Genomic DNA, 22,156 nt, shown 5'->3' with positions numbered 1-22,156 from the left:
ATATTTTTATGTTATGCACCTTAGACAGTAAAGTAACGTTGTATAAAATTTTTTTTTTGTATCACCCTGACACCCTGTATATAACTTTAATTATTATGAACAAGGTAACCCTGTATTAGCTGATTTAAAAATAAATTAAATACATCAATATCAAGATTATTTATTAGGGTAAAATCTCTATTAATAGTATTATTTACACCACACCATACAAGGTTCTATGAACGGGAATATAGAATATTGGTTGGTGTCTTAGCCGTTGGTACGGTACATTAAAACCAATTGAATTTAAGAGAATAACATGCCATTAACAAGTTTAAACATAAACGGTATGCCAAATATCACTCTGCGAGCACTAAGTGAAGGCAAGCTTAACTGTTGTTCCATTACACCAGTAGTTTTTTTTTTAACTTTTAAGGGTAATTAACATAATATTGCTTCTGTATAACTCGTTAAAATATTCGAATTACTTTTATATTTAATTCAAATATTTTTGATCATAATTATGTAAGCATCAGAACAATTTTAGAATTTGTTGGCAAACAAACATCACATTTGAAGTAGATTCGATTTAAAAAAAAAATTAAAGTGATCCTCTCCCCTCTCTTAGGAGGGCTCAGCGACAAATGTCAAAAAACAAATTGCAGCCGTTGTTGACAGATCGCGGTGTAATACTTTAAAAAACTCGCCCTTGAAGTTTTTTCTAAATGATAGAAATTCATTAGAAATCAAAAGTAAAAATACAGTGCGAGATTTAACAATATCTGCAATAAATAAAAGACATTGCTAGCCATAAATGTGACCATTTAAAGTTGAAAAAAAAATTCCCGACCTCGGTGTTTCTGATGAATTTAAAACACCATTAATATTATTGTAAAAACGTGAAGATGACTTAATTATAATTCGAAACGTTTTCAAGAAACAAATAGTTTTCTTCAGCATTTGATCAATTTATCCAAAAAACACCACATTTAATTGTAAACAATGTTAAAGGTACTAGACTTGAGAGTATGAACGGAAAACTAAAAGCAACAAATACGAACAAAAAAAACTCTTAAATACTTATAATGATAAAATAATTTATTTTACATGCTTAACCCAATAAAAACAGAACCACAAAAATGAAACCATAATATTCATCTCCTATATCTATACCTCTTAAAATGAAACCACAGCTGAAAAATATTATTGTGAAACTGACACCTAAATCCTCTTTTATACGAATACTCCCACTCTCTATTCACAATTTTAAAAGCGATATCCTCATAGGGCGGACCGGAATGGAATCTCAAAATCGCAAATTCCCTATTATCCGAACAGGCCGTCAAGAAATACTCTGGTGTGGAATTTTTATCAATCAAGTCGGGGTAAAATATGTTAAATTTGTATCCTTGCACGATTTTCGGTGGCGGATTGTCCATATCGTAATGGGTCTGGTTATATTTGTTCCACTCGAAACCGGTGTGAACCCTGTTGAAATATCTCGGTTTTCTCGGTCTGTACTTATCGGACCACAAGTAAACTTGACTATCTAAGGCTTGTTCCACACTAAATTGAGCCTCGTCTTCTCCCATACCTTTGCGAGCTTCTTTTTGTAAAAGAAGCTCCTCTTTTGTAATTACATTTTCGACTTTTTTGCCTTTGTCAGTGACTTGCATCCTGGCGAATTCTAGGCGATTAGTGTCGTCTTCTTCAGTTACTACTATAGTTCCTAGAAAAAATATTTACGTTGTTGTAGTTAGGTATAGTATTTGAGCAACTGTTTATTATATTTAATATACAGAGTGTGAGTCTCTAACTTGGAATAAATTCAGTATAGATCTATATTTTAGTATTTTTAGTTGCGCTCTTTTTTATTAAAAACAAAGTTATACAAGGGGTCCCAAAAAAAGATATGACATGATCGACGATCTTTTTAACTGGTCGCCCTATTTTTTATTGCATATTTTTAAAGACTCTATCAAACTACACATAGCTGCAAAATATCAAAGTTTATGTGATTAACCATTTAATATATTTAAGATATTTTTTTTTAATATAAATTGTAAAATCTGTTTTACTGTTAAAGTTATTTAGAAACAAATGTGTAAAATGTCCTCCGTTAACATTATCCTAAATCTACTTGAAAATTGTTTTAAAAACATTTTGATTTATGAAGAAATTAATATAGAGTATGTCTCAGAATTGATATAATTATAATGTTTTCGATAATTTTTTTTAAATGGTTTTTTGTGCTTTTATCTAAATAGCATATCGACTCATACAAAATTCCGAGATATGGAAGCGTTTTACTTTTTAATTGACCATTATAAGTCAAATAATCAGATTGAAGTACTTTTTTTTAATTTAAACGTAATGCCCTATTTAACTGAAAAGCACATGATTGAAATTTTAATGCTTATTGGATACGGATGTAGAACAAAAACTCAAAAAGAAATTTCTTATTCAGAAACATGTGAAGGGTACAGGGAAAAAACCAGATATGTCACTTTTTATTGAAAATCTCGGTAGAAGCGCCATTTCACACTTATTTTAGAGTACTAAAACCGGAAAACAACCACCGTAGTCTTGCGTAAATTAGTATCTAAAATATAGCGTACCGAATAAAAACCAGCTTAGTCCAAACGTCCAGGAAAAAAACCAGCGATGTCATGTAAACAAACCGGCTGATGCAATATTCATTTTTAAAAAACGTGCCAGTATTATTGTAATCGCAAAAGTGTGACTTCTTGTTTGTATGTGTGATTAATAATAAACCATTAAGGCTAATAGTGATTCGGAGGGATCCGTTGAGAACAAAATTTTGCCTTCAAAAAAAAAGAAAGAAAACCGGTAGGATGTCAGAGGTCTCTAAAATGTTGAAGTTATCCACTCATGAAGCTGGACAGCTTTGTAATTGCTCAAGTGCTTTGAGGTACTTAATGAGGCGCAAAGAGCAGAAATATTGAGTCATTTTAATGCTCTGAGCTCTCACGATGAGCAAAATTATTATTTAGCTGGTTTAATTACAGTCTTACCTGTCCAGCATAGAAGACCTCGTCAAAACGAGAATAGTGCCAGTTTTCATGATGCAAGTTATGCGTATCGAGTTCGAGTTCGCGATGGTGATATTCCGGTGTGTGCCAAAGCTTTTTGTTCCATTCATGGGATTACAAAAAATAAAATAAATTATATAAAGGAAAGCCTCAAACGAAGTGGTGCAGCTCCTAAGGACAGACGTGGAAAGCATAGTGCAAGCTGGACGACTTAACAAAAGGTTTGGTATGTGACCACATCAAAAGTTTAAGGGTCGTCAGAGCCACTATAGTCTAAAAGATACAAAAAAGATCTATTTACCAGAAGAAATTACAATCAAAAAGATGTTTAACCTCTTTAAGGAAAAGCAACTAAATGCTAAAGTCTCGTATGAAACGTACAGAACAATCTTTAATAAATAATTCAATATTACTTTTGGATACCCTAGAAGTGACACATGCGCAATGTGTGATGAATTTCAAATTAAGCTTAAAAGTTTGACTGATACTGATGAAATTAGAGAATTAACCGTTATGAACGAGTTGCATAAAAGAAAGGCTGAGGCGTTTTATTCAAGGAAAAGGAAAGCCAAAAAAGCTGCAAAAAAGGCAACAAAAAAGAAGCCATCTGCATTGATTTTGCAAAAACTATTTCGATTCCTAAAATTGCCACTAACGACAATATTTAAAAAAATAGTAAAGTTGTTATTCTTTATTAACATTTTTATTTGGGTTTCTTAAGAAATACATGTTAAATGTTAAGCACAGATAAAGCGGTATTTAGATATTCTTTTGCATAATTTTAAAATTTTATTAATGTAGTAGATAAACTGAAGAGAGAACAGAGAAAATTTGATAAGAGAAATAAGTGCATCATCAAATTCTGGATAAAAAAGATCCTAAAGAAACTCTAGTAGTGGCGAAGCGCACGAGTAGACAAGGTAGACACTGTCTACCCAAAATTATCCAGTTATTTGTCATTAATTTATCACGTAATTATTTCATGTAATTTTTGAATTAAAATTTAAAAAAAGTTAACATAGAATGTAGTCGCTCTCCTTACTATTATTATATAGTATATAAACATGATTAATCCGAAGGTGCAACCAATTAAAATAAAAATGCAGGGCTGACACCCAATTAATGTATACGAGCCCCAGGAAGACACATTGATATTTTGTCTTCCGAAATTTGGAGCATCTAATCGAACCAAATACGCATCAAGCAGGTGACAGAGGTCCGGCCGCATCAGTATTCAGCCTATTACGTCTGCGAAATTTACTCGCGGGAAAAACATTCGAGCTTTTGTCTATCGAAGTGGACCAACTATTTTATTATGCTGTTGAGGGTTATTGTTTATGGATACGCTTGATCTGGTCGGACGCAATACATCTTCTATTTTGTTGTGTTTTGATGAATGCATTTGGCATTTGGTGCGAACGCGTGCTATACTAATTTAATAATTAGTATTTTTATTTTTGGGTGTATAAGAAAAGGTTTTTCTAGTGAATATTTTAGTGGTTATGTATTTTAATTGTGTTTTTTTAAAAGTAGTATTTATTTTTATCTATCTATCTTTTTATGCTAGTAGTAATTATTTTTTTCCTTTTTATATCACTACATAATTTTACTCTTTGAGTTAATATTCATGCGGTTTCATTCTCTATTTCATTAAAGTAAATAATATTGAATACACATTTTTTTCTAATTAACGATTTTTATTTGTCTGCCCAAAAAAAAAGCTCACGCTTCGCCACTGCCTCTAGTGAGCTGTCTACTGCTTTTTTGACGATCCTCGATATGACTTAAAAATTTATTTGTTAGCTGCACCCGTTCATCTGTCATATATATTAATTACATTTCTCATTCTTTCTAATTTGTTTACCATTTTGAAAAAAATTAGTACCTCTCGCTTGAATAAAAGCCACTATCTATAAGTCTTCATCTTAAAATCTCTTAAAGAATAATTCTTTGAAGTTTATTTATTAATAATTAGAAATTATAACCACTACATCATAAGGTTTGCATTCTTTAGTTACCTGGTTCAATCTCTTCAGGACTCAGCAACCTCGGACTATACCCGCCATTTTGATAAGCCACAAAGCACTCGTTCAAAATGTCATTGGCAGCCTCTTCAGTTCCCTCTTCTTCACTTTCCTCTGCAGATTCCTGTGAAGTTCCAGGTTGCTGCTCTTCAGATTTCGATATTGCCTCGTTCTCTATAGAATGATTGCTGTTTTCATTGTTAGTTTCTGGTACAGTTACCGCTTGTTCTGCCTTGAGAACTTGAAGTTTCCTTTTTAAACTTTCTTGGTGCCTGTCGCGAAGTCTTGCCCTGGCCATATGCGCCTTTAACTGAGATAACAAGGATTCCCAGTAACCTGAAAAAATTCGTATATTATCATAATAATAATTATATATTAAGCGTGATCATACTTTAAAAGCATATTTGCAGTAATAAAATAGTGTTAATAACAAAAATATTTACAATATCTTTTCTAATTACAGTTACAATTATGAGCTACTTAAAATTGCTATATCCCCCAGAAAAATCAACAGACACCAAATTTGGTATTTGGGGTTTTCTCAAAAAAATTCAAATACTCAAAAACTACACCATATTAAAACAAAAAGTTTTTTTAGATTTTTGTAAACTATTTAAATTTTAACAAAATAATTACACCCTATCAGCATGGTTTTGTGAAAAAATAAAAACACAGAAAGTGCATTTGTATGAAAGTGTAAACTATGTACTGAATTCTTTAGAGAAAGAAAAAACTTATATAAATATTTTTTTAATAACTTTAGCTTAGACTTTAGTTTCAAACATTAGAACGTAAGATTTTTTTACATAAATTAAAAAAGGTTGGAATATCAGGAACGGCACTTATATATTCATGCAGTCAGCTTGCTCCAACCTTATTTTTTGATATGAATAATGACTTACCCACGATTGGAGATCCAAATATTTTTATAGCACTATACGCAGATAAATCAAACGTTACCCTTCAAACAAGCAAAGCAACTTCTAACATAGATTGCAAAGTCCTAGTCCGTAATATGGTAACAAAGTCAAAAGTTTATTGAAAAGGAAATTTACTGTACAACTTACAAAGAATTCCTAAATTTACAATAAACATATAACAAACAATTACAAGTGTACTTAGAGGTACAGTAGAACTAAAATAAAATTAACCTAGACATATATGCAAGCAAATTACAAGTCAGCATGGTATAGATCAGCAGATCTCAATAAAACTTTTTTAATGACAATATCAAATGTTCGTCTATTTAAGTTGCGAATCCTTAAAGGCAATAAATTATACATGAGCTTTCCATAGTGGAAAATACTATTTCTACTTTAAGTGCTCTGAGACTGAGGTACCTGAATGTTTCGTCTAGAACGTGTTTGATAATTATGTATATTAGCCCTTTGTTGGAAGGTATTAGAATGACAGTGACGAAATGTTTCAAGCAAAATAAGATCATATAGAGTTAGTATTTTGTAGTATTGAAACAGAGGCTTACAGTGGCCCCTATAGTCTGCACATGATAAGACCCTAACAGCTCTCTTCAGCAGAAGAAACAGAGAATGTAACTTAGTAGCAGTACAGTAACCAAAGAACAGGATGCCATACCTTAGGTGAGATTCAAAAAGGGCATGATATACTTCTTTTGAGATGCCTGTAACCTGGGCGGAACATAAAAATATGCTAACAATAAATACAAAAAAAATCAACTAATGGTTTTTTGCCTAAAACGGGATATAACCTCTCGCTTTATACTTTATTTTTAACCTAGATATAAGCTGGGTTAAAAATAAAGTATATGCCAATAGGTCTAGAACTTTATGCAAAATAAAACAGAAAATACAACAAGAAACTAATGACACAGTAGATATGTTTAGCAGTTTTCGATTACACGAGATCAGCATTGTTTTAACAGAAATGGAAGTTAAATTCATTACAAATTTGTAAAACTTAAAATGCATCCATATATTTTGGAATTGATGGTTAAATTTTAACATTAGAAGAGTATTTTTTACTAATCCATTCTTGGACATGCATCCACAAGCTAATAAGTTTGTATTATCAGATATATTTTCTGATCTACTATGGAATATAGATCATTGACATAAATTACAAACAAAATAGTCCCTGCAATACTCCTCCTGAGCAATATCAATTTTCTTTACGATAATTATGACTGAAACAATTTCAGGGAATGCCCCATATAATTTTTCAAACTTTTTTAAAGCTCCCTGTCAATGCAATCATAGGCCTGTAATAAATCTAGAAAAATATCAAATTTGTTTTTCTCCAAATATACCCTTAATATTCTATTACTACACTAAAGCATTACTGTTTCAGTTGTCTCTATGTTGATGTTTATTAAGTAACTCTGAAAACATTGAGTAATCTTTTACACAATCTAGTTATGTAATTGTATTTTTAAATATTCTATTATTATTTATTTATAAAAAATCTACTACAAAAACAATTGTCTAAAATGCACCCTTAATATAGATATTGAAAAATATTAAATTTATTCACCTTGTATATAAAAATTATATTTTATAAAAATATATTTAAAGGAATCCATCCTCTTTTGTAGTCTACAATATAGTATATAAGCATTACTCACCAATATCTATCCCATCAGCTTTTCCATTAATTTTACTCTCGATTTGTTTTTGAAGTGCTTCAAGTTGGATGGCGGTTTTTCCTTTAAAAACTGCTGTCACATCCTGGGCCACTGCTTGATTAATACCTTCACGTCTGCCTACCTATACAGAAAAAAATAAATCTAGTTATAAATTTGATAAAGTAAAGACTGCAGGCAATATGAATGGGTTTGAAATAGTAAAAGAGATGGAACCAGTTTGGACAAAAAGTACTTTGTTTGCTGTAGGCTGTCATAAAATAATGATGTAAAGAAAGTTGCAGAATAATTCAAAATAATATGTTTTAATAGGTTATATAATGTAAAATGTTGCCATAGATCCAAAATTTTCACTTTTTGCAAAAGTGGTGTTAACATAAACAGTGTCAAAGTATCTTTGGTAACACCAATCCAGTTAATTAAAAATAATAAACCACATTTTAAACCAATTGTCTTAAAAACACAAAACTATAGAGAGACAAGTAAACTAATATTATAACCAGATACCTCTTAGGCTTTGCAGAATTGAATGAAATTTCTATTAGTGCTCTAAATTTGAGAACATATTATTTAGGTTTAATTAGATGTACTTGCTACAGCTTATGAGATCAGCTATCATTTCTATATTGCATTCTAAAAATCACATGTTTTAACCAGTATTAGTAACCAGAGTCATTAACCAAGCCGAAAGGCATATTAGTGACACATTTTGTGGCATTATTAAATTGTATTTTAATTTATTTGCTCTGGTTCTTATCACATTTAATATTATTTCTGATTCTTTACAATTTAAAAAAAAAATTATATGTGGGTCTTTTTAATAGATTATTAGCTTATTTGGAACTTTTAAAATAGAGGCTCCTACCTATAAATTGTTCTCCTTTCTTCAAATAATTACAGTTCTAAAGTTATGTAAGTAAGGTTTAGTTTATTTTTGTGTTAATGGTGAAGAATAATAACATACCCCTGTATCTAAATCTTGTTCTCTCTGAAACTTCCTAAGTTTCTGCAATTCATCTTCAACAATAACAGTAATATCATTCCAATAATCTAAGTTTTTGCCCCTCTCCAGTTCTTTATAAACTTTAATATCTTCCACAAGATCCTCAAGATCTTTGATATGAAGGCCATTGAGATAAGTGTAAGGTTCATGCATTTCAACAGCATCCACTTCCTCCTCTGCACTTATGTATTTAGCCAGCAGGTCTATGGGTTTTGCTCTACCATCCTAAACAGAAAAATTATTGAAAATTCGAGATTATTAATATTTAAATATAATAAAACATTGAATATTTATGAAAAAAACATGAACAGTAAAAATATATTAATATATAATGGGGTCAAAAAATGTAAATGTAAATAGCTCACACCAACTGTGAACAAGACTAATATTTTAAGATTTTCAATTTAACTTAAGAATCTAAAAGACATAACAAGAAAACAAAAGTATGACAGACTTATGACCAAGGAATTGCTTTGAGAAGTACATATACCTCGAAACATTATTAATCACAAAAAAAAATTAAAATTTGATAAAATTTAGAAAAGGAAGTAACATTTTTTGTAAGATAAGTAATATTCATATCACATATAAAACATACATACTGAATGATAAAAGTGAATACAAAGTTACAATGAAACATATACAAAGAGCTTTAAAATAGAATTTATAACATTAAGAGGATTATAATCATTGAACTCTTTCATGGAATTTCTATAAACTAGTAACTATGTACTACTACTAATTTTTTAAGGGATTTATAGTATTTCGCAGCTTGAAATTATTTGGAATTCTACTAAAAAATTTAATACACAGGTGCGTCAAACATTTTTCAGTTCTTATAAGCCTATTTCCAAAATAGTTAAATTCGGTAAGCCTACTAGAAAAAGCTGTTTGTAACTCCCACCAATAAATCTCCTTTTTAATAGATAAAAAAAAGGAAAGACACTCATATTTATATAAAGCTTAGTTAGAATTATTTCCAGCTAAAATTAATTCTTTAAAGAGATTTCCAAGTTCATTGGAGTCCATTTTAAAAGTTGAAGTATTCGGAAAGTGCTATAAATAATAACTCACTCTTAAGCCACTTTTAATTTTAATCAAAGAACATCATCCCTGGTACTTCTACTCAAAAGTATATAAGTATAAGTAAGAGCCATTTTACTGCCCTATTCTTATTTAAAAAATATGATAAAGAAAATGATATAAATAAATGAATCTTGCCTGTATTCTTATGTGACTCCTCAACCTAGCCTGTTCCAAATGAAACTGATCCTCTTGCCTTTCCCATTCCTCAAATTGAGCAGCCTCCTTACTCCTCTGAACCAACTGCGTTTCCTCTTCTCTCCTCTGCCTCTCCAATTCCCTTTCCTGTCTCCTCTTCTTCACTTTCTCTAATTCTCTCTTGTTTTCCTCCTGTTTGAATCTATTCCGCGCTTCTAATTCTTCATGACTTGCATTTGTTAGACCCTCTTTTGCCATTTTTTTAGACCATACAAATGTGGTCAGTAAATTGCCATCTCCAAAAGGATTGTCACTGTTTGTGTAGTGGAGATACTCATTGTCCCAGCCCATTCTCTCCTTACGCTTTCTTTCTTTTTCCTCTTTCTTTTTTAATCGTCTAAGGCGTTTTTCTTCAGCTGTTTCAGTCGCCTTAAGAAGCTCCTTTTGCCGTTTACGTTCCTCTAATATTCTGATCCGTTCTTTTTCTAGCTTAGACAATAGTTTCACTGATTTATCCGAGTTGCTGGATGTGCTACTGGAACTACTAGAATCGCTGCTGTAATCTCGCTTTTTGGATTTTGCTCCTTTTGGGGATCTTTTTGAACGTTCAGAATGTTTTCTGGAGGAAGAACGATGTCTTTCGGAGCTTTTTTGATGAGATTTACTAGATTTTTTTCGGTGATCGCTAGGGGTTCTAGATCTTCTTCTAGAGCGATGGCTAGAATCTGGTGAATAGCTCTCGCGTCTGTGATCATATTTTACACTGCCTTTTGGCATTATTTCTTGTGAGCTAGAATTTTTAACTTGAAAATCAAATACACAACAAACGAACGTTTGTTATGCTTTGCAGCATTTTTTGCAGGTTATGTTGGGGTTTATGATACTTGTCAATGTCAATTTGACAACCACGATTACCAACCGGCGCATTAATAATTCTCTTAAATAAATAAATTAAGGTGCGTTCAGAATCAATTTGCGGGCCAAGTGCGACATCAGGTTCACAATATAGATTTATAAACTTAGAGTCTGAACATTTTATTATTATTTTGTTTATTTTATGATTATTATATTTGTATCAGTAGAATCAATTTAATTATGAGTTTTTGTTCCAATGTGTTTTAAATTATAGGCCTCTTAATGAAAAAGCAGATAAAGGATATAAAAGTCCCTTATACGAAAGGAAAATTGTCTTGCATACTACAAGTGAGTTTGTGCTTACAACTTGATAATTCTTAATAACTACATTTTATTATAATTTTAGTTTCCGCAGGAGAGGTTGGTTTTAAATCATCATGAGAAAAATCTAGGAGGATTGAAATAAATGAAAACTTCAAAGAAGTGGGGCATCAGCTTCTGTAATCTCATAAGTTTTTTTAAAAATAGATGTATATACAGGGTGTCCGGAAAGTCAACGATAATACTGAAGGGGCTGATGGAGCAACTCATAAGCACCCAGAAAAACATAAAATGACCTTAGTAAAAAATCGATGGTTTTCGAGATATTGGCACTTTAGTGGAAGTCACCAGAATCCTACTCGTGGATCAGATTTTCGATTGTCACGCCTTAAAAATTAATATTTTTTAGAATCTCTTTTTAGCTATGCAACACTGAATAGCCATTTAACTGATCAAAGACAGACATTAAACTAAACGGCCAAAAAATTTAATAAGAAATCTATTCTAAAATAAAGTATTACTTATTTTTATTTTTTAAACTTTGAATTTGACCGCTCATACTGGACCGAAAAATTGTATGGCAACCCGGCTAATACCTTAAAAAGTTTGCTCATTTAATCTACTTTTTAAAATTACCCAATATGTTTTAAAAAAAGCTTTACTATTATTGTGATAGAGTGAAAGATAAACCTAATCTACCTTATGAAAAAAATAAAACAAATTTATAATCTCTACCACCAATGCGAATGCAGGCGTGGCATCTTTTAATAAATGACCTATTGATCCATCTTGCATTCCTGGCAGCGTTAAGATCTTGGGCTGCATCATTTATTCGCTGCCGTAATTCAGCAATATTATTTATTGGTCTTGCATAAACCTTTTCTTTTATGCAACCCCAGTAAAAAAATCGAGGGAGTTTAGGTCTGGAGACCTGGGAGGCCATAAAATTGGACCAAGTCGGCCGATCCATCTGTTGGGGTATGTTTGGTTTAAATACCGATGAACTTCGTGGGCATAATGTGCCGGGCAACCATCATTTTGGAATCACATTATTCGGCGACTGGCCAAAGGAACATCTTCTAAAAGAATTGGTAGATTGTTTCGACAAAAATCTAAATAAGCCTGCCAGTTCAAATTTTCTGGTAATTCGAATGGGCCAATTACACGTCCGTTCAAGATACCGGTCCACAAGTTTACTTTAAATCGGTACTGTGACCTTTCTTCTCGAATAGAGTGGGGATTTTCCAACGCAAAAGAATGTGCATCTTCATAAAGCCATCCTTTTTGAATGTACTCTCATCCGACCACAGTATATTGTTTAAAAAATTCGGATCTTCTTGATTTCTTTGCAACATTCTGCGGCAAAATTGTAGGCGTGGTTCGTAGTCTCGAGGCAGTAGGCTTTGCACTCGTTGCACATGATAAGGGTGATATTGAAATCGCCTAGTGATGTCATTTACTACCGATTTCGGTATCCCTGTTCTTCTTTCGATTGCTCGTGCCGAAATAGTCGGATCATTTTCAATTTCTTCTAAAACTTGATCAGCATAATCAATACGAGGTCTTCCCTCTCGAACAGGAGCATGAGGCATTCTGCCTTCGGAATATGAGCGGTGAACATTAATAAATACACGATAGTCAGGATATCGGGCCAAATTCGGATATCTTTCTTGATAAAGATTAGATGCTGCTAGACCATTTCCTCTGCATTCACCATAAATGAGATGTATGTTTGCATATTCTTGGTCTTTATACGGTAAGGGCATAATAAATGATTAACCAATAAAACAAACAGCTCAAAGAACACAGTACACAGGAAAATGATCTCAAAAACAAATCCAAAGCAAAAGGTAACAGAAACGTTAGGATACAAGCAAAAAAGTAGTTAGTTCACGGAATACTGTAAACAAACTAAATTCCAAAAATGTTTGTTGTTTATTGCTATGCTATGGTGATAAGAATTACCTTCGCTCTTGATTTTTTTAATTTTTAACTTAAATAAAAACATTTTAAACATAACTTAAAAATTTGTTTAATTTTTTTACAATGATATCATAAGGTGAATTAGGGTTATTTTTTACTATAACACAATAATAGTAAACTGTTAAAAAAACATTTAGGTAATTTTAAAAAGTAGATTAAATGAGCGAAGTTTTTAAGGTATTAGCCAGGTTGCCGTACAATTTCTTTTGTCCAGTATGAGCGGTCAAAGTCAAAGTTTAAAAAATAAAAATAAGTAATACTTTATTTTAGAATACATTTCTTATTAAATTTTTTGGCCGTTTAGTTATGTAATGTTTGTCTTTGATCATTAAAATGGCTATTCAGTGTTGCATAGCTAAAAAGATATTCTAAAAAATATCTATTTTTAAGGCGTGACAATCGAAAATCTGATCCAAGAGTAGGATTTTGGTGACTTCCACTAAAGTGCCAATATCTCGAAAACCATCAATTTTTTACTAAGGTCATTTTATGTTTTTCTGGGTGCTTATGAGTTGCTCCATCAGTCCCTTCAGTATTATCGTTGACTTTTCGGACACCCTGTATGTGGGCAAGAAAGTGAGAGAGTACTACCATTTCTAGTTTTCATAATTTAGATGACGCATTGCAATATGTACCAGGACTAAAGACATACTGATACTCAGATCATCAATCCTCTACAAGAAAATAATATAGAGGAAATAATTGTTGATATCCATCAAAATTGCATTTCAGATGAAAAGCATATTAGATTAAACTTGTACAAATATTACATCAATAACCAAGAGAATCGAGAAATCAAAATTAAATACCAAAAAAACACAAAAACTTAAGGATTCTTCCAAAGAGTCAATTTAGTAGGATGCTAAATGTTTTCTGTTGCCATCAAAAACATATGTACACAAATATCGACTAAAATGAGTTTTATTATTTTTAACTACATACTAGTGTCGTGCAGAAACTACAAATAAATGTCAAAAATTTAAAAGACCTCTTAGGAAAGTGATTCTAGTTTATTATATTTATTACTAGTATGTTAAAAATTCCTTAGTAATTTTTTTGTTTGTTATATTTTTTGGCTTATAGGGTGGTTGTAATAATTTATCAAATATGTATCTTTTTCTGAGCACAGACGCAAAGAAGTAAAAGGATTACATAATATTCTTTAGTTGATTTTGAAATAAATTATTCTTTTCAAAAAAAATATTTGTCTTGTCAAGTTATTATACGGGGTACCCGAAAAGTAAAAAAATCTCAAGCTTTGGAGGTCGATACCTCGGCTTCTATGGGCACGATCGGGAAAACTCCAACGGTTTTGACTTAGTTTCGTCCTTCGAAATCCAACGAGATAATCTGCAGGGTCGTAGCTTTCATATTAACCGAGATATTGCATTTTTATAAAAAGAAATCGTGGAAAAGCGACTTTTTTCAAAGTGCTCTCATACCCTTAGAATTTAGCCCTTATTCGAGCAGAAGAATCTCGTTATAACCCGGTGTTTTCGTAATGTAGGTGATGTGAATAAGGCGCATTGAAACTCCAATCCAATTTAAAAAATGTTATGTTTGTTTATATACGGCTATTGAATCTATGTGTTTTAAATAAGAAAAAATCATCGTATCCTGTAGGAGGTAGATCTTCTTTTGTATGATGTTGCTTTGTCGTCCTGTACATGATGTTGTTGGTAAATAAAGGATATAATTCTTAGAACATTGATAGCCTTTTAATATTCTAAGATATCATTATTTTAAAGAAGATGCTTTATTCATAATTATTATATAACAGCGGGCGCGGACTAATAAATTAATTGCTAGCAACCGACATATGCTGCGTTCTCCACCCAAACTTCATCATTGGCATGTTCCTTGATACCTGTCAAAAGCACGTGTTATTCCCGCACATGCGCTCTATCCAGTCACAAATTAAAAAATCTAAACTTCAAATTACATAAAAAAAAATATCCAAATCCTCACATCATCGTTTCAATTCAAAATTGACAAGTACATTGTACATTTATATTCATTAAAAAAATACACATACATTGAATCATTTTCACCTAAATAATGAATATAAACGAATGATATGAACCGGCGCCCATCACCTTTAGACAACGATCAATGCCGTTCATGCTCTAGTTTTTCAGATTACATCAAAGCAACAAAAAAGAAAAAAGATGCCGAAAATGGAATAACTGGGGCTGTCACAGGCGATTCCGGAAATTCAAATAATGTAAGAAATTCTTAGTTTTTCTAGCTTATATTATCCGCTGCTTTAAGTTATACAAATCATACATATTCAATATTGCACAATTTTAAAAATTAATTATCCCTTTATTTTTTACATTTAAAAAGTTATTTTTCAATTTTTGACTCAATCAATCAATCAAAAAATTGTTTTGAACAAAGCTAAAAAATATGTACATATTAAAAGGGTTATAAAATATTGTCCTGTTCTAATAAACATAACACAACTTACAAATAATAGAGCTAAGACAGTCAGTCATACATCAATAACAAAATACCCAAACTACAATATAACAATACCCACATCAAAACAGTAAAAACTTGAACAGAACATATATTTCAAGGAGGGTATCGGTATTAAAATTGGTAATTATAATGTACCTGAATGTCACATTAGTACTTATATGTAGTCATTTGAAATAGTTCTTGAAGCAAAAAAATTTGATGATAACTTTTTATTTAGGTTTTGTATGTGAAATTTTAGGCTCTTGTCTATTTGTAAACCTAAGATCTGTTAATATATTGTTTCTTTGATTTAATGTCATTCATTAAATGAAACTGAGTGAACCCTGTTGGTCAAATAAGATTCAAACCTGCATAGTGCTCTAGTCCTGAATTCCATAAAGTCTCAGCTTTTGCAGCAATATTCTGTGATTCACATAATCAAAGGCTTTTGTTAGGTCACAGAATACTGCCAGGACCACCTGTCCATCATTAACTGCCAGGTAGAGTTTCCCTAAAAAACCAAATATAGCATCGCTAGTTGACTTTTTTTCTTGAAAGCCAAATTGTGCAGGTATTAAAATATGTTTTTTTTTTGCAAAAGTTCATGAGTCAACTCATTACCAGTTTTTCAACCACCTTGGCAATGCACATTGTTCAAACAGCTAGTAAACTCGCCCAAAGCAAAAGAGACACCTATCACAATTATTATTTTCCTTCATTCCAATTAATTGGGTTTAAAATGTAGAATTATTATAAATCCTGGACCACATAAATTTGTCTGATTTAATAGGTATTTGATTAGGATGCACACTTCTTCACTCTATTTAATTTATAGTATTTCCTTCTCATTTCTGATTCAGAGAGAAATCAGAAGACCAAAGTAAAAAACCTATAGGCTCATGAACAGGAGCAAACAACCAATCAGTCTAATGAGCTCTTGTGAACAAAACTTATCTTTTTATCATTTAATTTTATCTCTCTGTGTGTCCATTCTTTATTTAAAACTTGTTCAGCAATTTTGTTGTTGATGAGCCACTGATGACTTGGCTCATGTTTGTCACACTATCCACCTCTCAATTTCAGGTTCATCATTGGCTTTGCACACTATTGCAATTAATTAATCTATAGTAGTTTTTTTCAAAAAAGAAGATAGAAGTTGTTTAGACGTTAGAAGATGAAAGCATCATCAGAGTCCATGATGCTTTCATTTTCCTCTAACATTTTGTAAAAAGCTGTTTTGAAAGTTCTTCACTCCATGCATTTGGCACTATAAAAATTAAATCTTTGATCATGTACAATTTTCAAAATTCTTCAGTTGTAATTTAACTTTATCCAACAAGCTCGCCATAAGTATTCTTAGGTAAAGCTGCTTTATTTTCTTAACAACATCCTGAAATTTTTAGGTTTGTTTATTGATGATGAATTAAAGTTTGATAAACACATTGAACAGTTTTGCACTAGATTCGCTTCTGGTTGTTAGAACAATTAAGAGTAAGTTAAATAAGAGATTTTGAAATTATTTTTTTTTACCACATCTTTGTGGCAATGTTTCCTGTTTTCAATAAGACTTGTAAATAAAGTTTCACATCCCACACATTCAGTGTAACACACAAGGTTACTTTTTTCCAGGCCACTAGCACTATTGATATTATAACATAAGTTTCTCTTATACTTTAAGGAGTTTACATAGTTTAATATGGTGTTTACATAGTGTTTTGGGACCTCTTCTATTTATATTGTATATGAATGATATTGGGCTTTTTGTAAATTGTGAATTTATAAACCTTTTTGCTGATGACATATTTTTGGCATGTAGTGATACAAGTCTTAAGAGAGCAGTAGATAAAATGAATGGGGTATTGTCACAGATATCATTATATTTAAATATTAATAAGTTAAAGTAAAATGTGGCGAAAACTAAAGTAATAATATTTACATCTAAGTATAAATATCGGAAAATTGTGGATATTAGTCCTCAATTATTAATTAACAATGAACAAATTGAATTTGTAACATGTATGAAATATTTGGGTCTGCAACTTGATAATTTGCTTAACTTTAAAACTCATTGTGATTACATTGAAAAGAAAACTGCAAAAAAAATGTTCTTTTTTAGTAGAATATCAACAAGTCTATCTTATCAATCTAAATTAATGGTTTATAATACTATCATTCAACCACATTTTGACTTTTGTGTCTCAGTGCAGTATTTATTTAATATAAACCGGACTAACAGACTTCAGAAACTTCAGAATCGGGGCATGAGGGTGTGTTAAATGCACACCACCTTACACCAATATCCTTTATGCTCAACACTCTAAATTGGTTTTCTTTTGAGAGAAGGTTTAGCTTTCTTTCTATGATTTTTATATATAGGATTGTAAATGATTTAGCGCCACCTTATTTCAAACAGTTCATTACTTTTAATAAAAAATGTCCATGATTACCCTACAAGAAATAGTGATGATATTTTTATTCCAATAGCAAATTTTAGAAGTACTATGAATTCTTTGTTTTTTAAGGGTTTTCAAAAATATAATAGTCTTCCTCGAGAAATAAAGGAATCACAATCTCTTGATCGGTTTAAAACTGTTCTAAACAATTATATGAATAATATAAATTAGTTTGAATAATATAAATTAATTTGGGAATTGGCGAATTAGGGCAATAAACTAATGTGGTTGGTGGAAATTCATTTATTTGTTTGTTTTTCAAGAGGGTGAAATTGTGCTTATTATTATTTTTTGTTTATTTTTTTTTTGTTACCTAGTTAAGTTACTTATTTAGTATAGTTTTGTTTTTATGTATATTAGATGTACCTACTTAATAAAGATATATTTCATTTATTTCATATATGGTACTACTATTTTGATAAAACCTCAAAAATGCAATGCAATGTGAATAATGGGATGTTATAGAACAGATAATCAGCATTCTACTGTAATTTTACTAAATACTTTTTAAATTACTAAAATATAATAGACATTATTGCTATAACTGTAGATAGTTTTTAAAATAGAAGGTATCCTTTAAAACACATGTATAATTTTTCATATCATTTACTATATTTGAAAAGTCTGAACAACTTAACTGAATGCAACAAGAATGGATGAATTTTTTATTGGAATTATATTTAAACTTGATAGTACAAACACATATGAATAAATGAACTTTAATATGAATGGCCCAGGCATAATTCAGAAATAGAGAAAAAATTGAAAGGAAAGAAATTAATTTTTTTTAGCAAGTTAGCAAGAAGAATTTTTCCAGATGTGGTAGATGTTTATCAAAAAGAGACAGTTTAAAGGTTTTTTAGATAATGAGCATTGAAAACAGTTTTATTTCCAGACTATTTCAGTGACTTAAGGAGTGGTTATTCTCAAATTAGCATCTTTTGACTAATAAAATTGGAAATATGTGCTTAGTTCAGCACTGAAATTGTTTCTAATTTATTATAATTCCTTACAGAGTGGTTACACAAGACGACGAAGTGACTGTCCACTAGATAAAGATGAATTGGGGAACAAATCATGGGGCCTCTTACACACAATGGCAGCAAATTATCCAGTACAACCTAGTCAGGCTCAAAAAACCGATATGAAGACTTTCTTCAATGTTTTTGCCAAATTTTACCCCTGCCACTATTGTGCCGAGGATCTTAGAGAAGAGTAGGTTAAATAGTTTGCTTGTATTTGAGCAAATTCTTGTTATAATTTAATTTTTAGACTTAAAATCGATCCTCCAAAAGTCGATTCTCAGGAAGCACTAAGTCAATGGTTATGTAGACTACATAACAAAGTGAACGTGAAAATAGGAAAGGAAGTGTTTGATTGTTCAAAAGTTAATGAGAGGTGGAGGGATGGCTGGCTGGATGGATCCTGTGATTACTAAGAGAGTGTATTTAGTGTTTTTAGATGGTTTTTATTAACTTGAAGAATAAAAATGACCTATTATTGTTTATATGATCTTTTTTGTTTAAAATATCCAGGAAGTTTTATTAATTTAGAAAGTTATTTTCATATCTATCACCATATAATTTTTTTTATATTTTTATCCATAGAAAGAAGTTGCGTAAAGAACTAAATGGTGTACACACTTTAAAAAACGAGTGAAATCTTGTCATGCCCTGTATGGTAACATTTTTTTAATCTTGCTGTACTGAAGTGTCATAGTTAAAAGAATATTTTGAGAAAGAGCATTTCAATCAGCAACTTATGGATTCATTAATAGTAAGATTAAAAGGAATTTAAATTATTATGAAGAAAAAGTGTATTTTTACCAAAAGTTAAATACTCAACAACTGCAAGATCCTGTAGATTTAAGATGACTCATTTTTTAGGTATTTAAAAAAAATTTAGCAAATTTCTGCCATTAGAAGTTAATCTTTAAATACCATACACTTTTATTTTTGTCAACTTTACACTTTAATTATGGTGAGATTCTTACGACAATGTTACTTTTAACGAATAGCAAAGAGTCATCTGACTTAACGCTGACTCATGACGCTGTTTTACGCTTTTTGGACAGTGTCTATGTGTCCTTAAATTCAGGAGAGTCCGCGGCGGCAGTGTTTTGCGATTTATCCAAGGCATTTGATTGTGTAGATCATGAATTACTGCTGTCTTAGGTCAGTAATTATGGCTTTAGAGGTGTGGCATTGCAATGGCAGGAATCCTATCTGTCTAATCGTATCCAAAGAGTTAACAAGAGTCTACGTAACAACTTTTCAGATAGAGCGCACTGGTATTGCCCCGTCGCCTTATCGCCCCGTGGCCCCGCCAAGCCATCGCTGAAATTGTATTACCTACCTGTATAATAAATAAAACGTTTTTCGAGGCTGAAAGCTGAAATGGTTGTTTTGATTTAGATAGATTTACTGGTGACACGTTAATTGAGTTATTTTAGGTATATTAGTATTAATAAAATCTGTTTTTTAACAGTTTTATTCATCTTTAGCCCCTATCTAAAATATATGTACATTTTGATTGTTTCAAATATTGCACTAATTTTTTGACGTTTGAACTACTTCTACTTAACCGATTCTAACAAAATTTTACACAAACATTGGTTTTTTTTATGACAATACACTCATTTCTTGTTTTATGACAATACAATATTATTATATTCACCAACCTTCTGGAATTAACCCGGCAACCAGCAACCCCTAGGTAGGTACCTTAATAAAGGGAGGAGATAGCTTTATGATTTTAAATTAGAATAAGGACAAATTTAATAAAATACCTAGTTTTAAAAGTTTCATTTGGCCAGCTGAAATTATGCAGTCATAGAAGTAATAAAATGCTAATTAAAAGACAAGCCAAAAACCAGAAAATAAAATATAATAATCTACTTTTGGTATTGATATATTAAATATGTAGGTAGTATTTCTAAATAAAATTATAAGCTCTGGATCAACTTTTAACAATTTATTAAAATAACGTGAGGTGCACATTCGCCAAAAAAAGTATAACTTACAAAAATTAAAATTACAACCTTACAAACAGAGAGTCGCCCAAAAAAAGAGGCTTCATACGCCTGCGAAAAAAGGGCTTTTCTGGAGAGATGAGATCTAAGAATCTAAAAGGTTTTTTGATATGGGGTTTTAAATTTTTTTTTTTAAATTTGTTCAGAAAGGAGAAAACTAGACTTCCGTAGTTTTATTTTTTTAAATTAGGCCTAAAATCATATAAAAAACAATGCTTAAACATACAGAAAATTAAGGTAATTTTCCACGCTATATTTTAGCTGTTTAGAATTTAAATTTCAAAAAATTGATTCTACAGATGTCTAGATTAATCCATCAACTAACAATTTTATAAAAAAATAATATTAAAAAAGCGCTAGTTTCTTAGATCTCATCTATCCAGAAAAGGCTTTCAACGCAGTTTTTACCGGCTAAATTCTAATATCGTTGAGTGATTGCTAATCGATATCGTTGATTGATAATCGATCGTACTAAACGTCACCCCTTCTGTACTATTTTTGAAATTTTTGAAACAAAAATCGACGGGCCCGACTAGAAAAAAATTGAAACCCCTTATAAGGTAGGCATGTAGTAATAAAACAAAACATATTTTATTACTACCAGGTATATCCGTAAAATAACTCAATAACGTGTCACCAGTATAATTAAATCTATCAAAATCAAAACAACCATTCCGTTCGGCTTCAAAAACCTAATATCTAAATACAATCAATACAGGATAATATAAAGTACAGGTACATATTTAAATGAATCGACGGGGCCACGGGGCGACCAGGCGACGCTGATGGGGCGAAACAGTGCGCTCCATCGGAAAAGTTGTTACGTAGACACTTGTAAAGAGTTACAGTATCTGGATGTTTATCTCATTTCAGATCCCTTAAAACTGAAGTACCTCAGGGTTCAGTGTTAGGACCACTATTATTTTTGCTCTATGTAAATGATTTGGGTTCATTAAAACTGCAGGGCAAAGTGCTTCACTTTGCTGATGATACCACCATTTTATGGAATCATAGAGATTCTGATAATGTTAGAGCCCAGGTTTTTAAGGATCTTAAGATTTTATCGGAGTGGTGTGCTGCAAACAGGCTTGTATTTAATGTGGGCAAAACCTTTATTATGAGATTTAAGTGTGACGTTCAGGGCCTTATGTTT

General features: G+C 31.2%; 2 protein-coding genes across 2 annotated transcripts; one reads left to right on the top strand and one right to left on the bottom strand.

The window, feature by feature from the left end:
• Positions 1-1,056: 1,056 nt before the first annotated feature.
• LOC126739309 (cactin) lies at positions 1,057-10,771 on the bottom strand. Its single transcript, XM_050444936.1, has 5 exons — positions 9,898-10,771; positions 8,638-8,901; positions 7,656-7,797; positions 5,051-5,392; positions 1,057-1,708 (listed from the first exon to the last, which is right to left on the bottom strand). Exons 1-5 carry the CDS (start codon positions 10,672-10,674, stop codon positions 1,134-1,136), a joined length of 2,100 nt encoding a protein of 699 aa, XP_050300893.1. The 5' UTR covers positions 10,675-10,771; the 3' UTR covers positions 1,057-1,133.
• A 4,193-nt stretch (positions 10,772-14,964) lies between these two features.
• On the top strand, positions 14,965-19,479 carry LOC126739380 (FAD-linked sulfhydryl oxidase ALR). The gene is made up of 3 exons (XM_050445036.1): positions 14,965-15,280; positions 18,988-19,187; positions 19,245-19,479. Exons 1-3 carry the CDS (start codon positions 15,134-15,136, stop codon positions 19,408-19,410), a joined length of 513 nt encoding a protein of 170 aa, XP_050300993.1. The 5' UTR covers positions 14,965-15,133; the 3' UTR covers positions 19,411-19,479.
• Positions 19,480-22,156: the final 2,677 nt, after the last annotated feature.

This window comes from Anthonomus grandis, chromosome 8 (genome assembly GCF_022605725.1).
Source record: "Anthonomus grandis grandis chromosome 8, icAntGran1.3, whole genome shotgun sequence".
Lineage (NCBI taxonomy): Eukaryota > Metazoa > Arthropoda > Insecta > Coleoptera > Curculionidae > Anthonomus > Anthonomus grandis.
Note: the sequence above shows the minus strand (reverse complement) of the source record. Positions and strands in the feature narration are given on the sequence as shown.

What these genes read in the sequence shown, in the direction of transcription:
- LOC126739309 (XM_050444936.1), bottom strand. Translation starts at nt 10,674, where the DNA reads ATGCCAAAAGGCAGTGTAAAATATGATCACAGACGCGAGAGCTATTCA. An exon ending in GGAGTCACATAAGAATACAG is followed by an intron (nt 8,902 to 9,897) that starts GCAAGATTCATT and finishes TTTTCTGTTTAG; the next exon opens with GATGGTAGAGCAAAACCCAT. An exon ending in AGCTGATGGGATAGATATTG is followed by an intron (nt 5,393 to 7,655) that starts GTGAGTAATGCT and finishes GAATTTTTTCAG; the next exon opens with GTTACTGGGAATCCTTGTTA.
- LOC126739380 (XM_050445036.1), top strand. Translation starts at nt 15,134, where the DNA reads ATGAACCGGCGCCCATCACCTTTAGACAACGATCAATGCCGTTCATGC. An exon ending in ATTCCGGAAATTCAAATAAT is followed by an intron (nt 15,281 to 18,987) that starts GTAAGAAATTCT and finishes AATTCCTTACAG; the next exon opens with AGTGGTTACACAAGACGACG. An exon ending in GCCGAGGATCTTAGAGAAGA is followed by an intron (nt 19,188 to 19,244) that starts GTAGGTTAAATA and finishes TTTAATTTTTAG; the next exon opens with ACTTAAAATCGATCCTCCAA.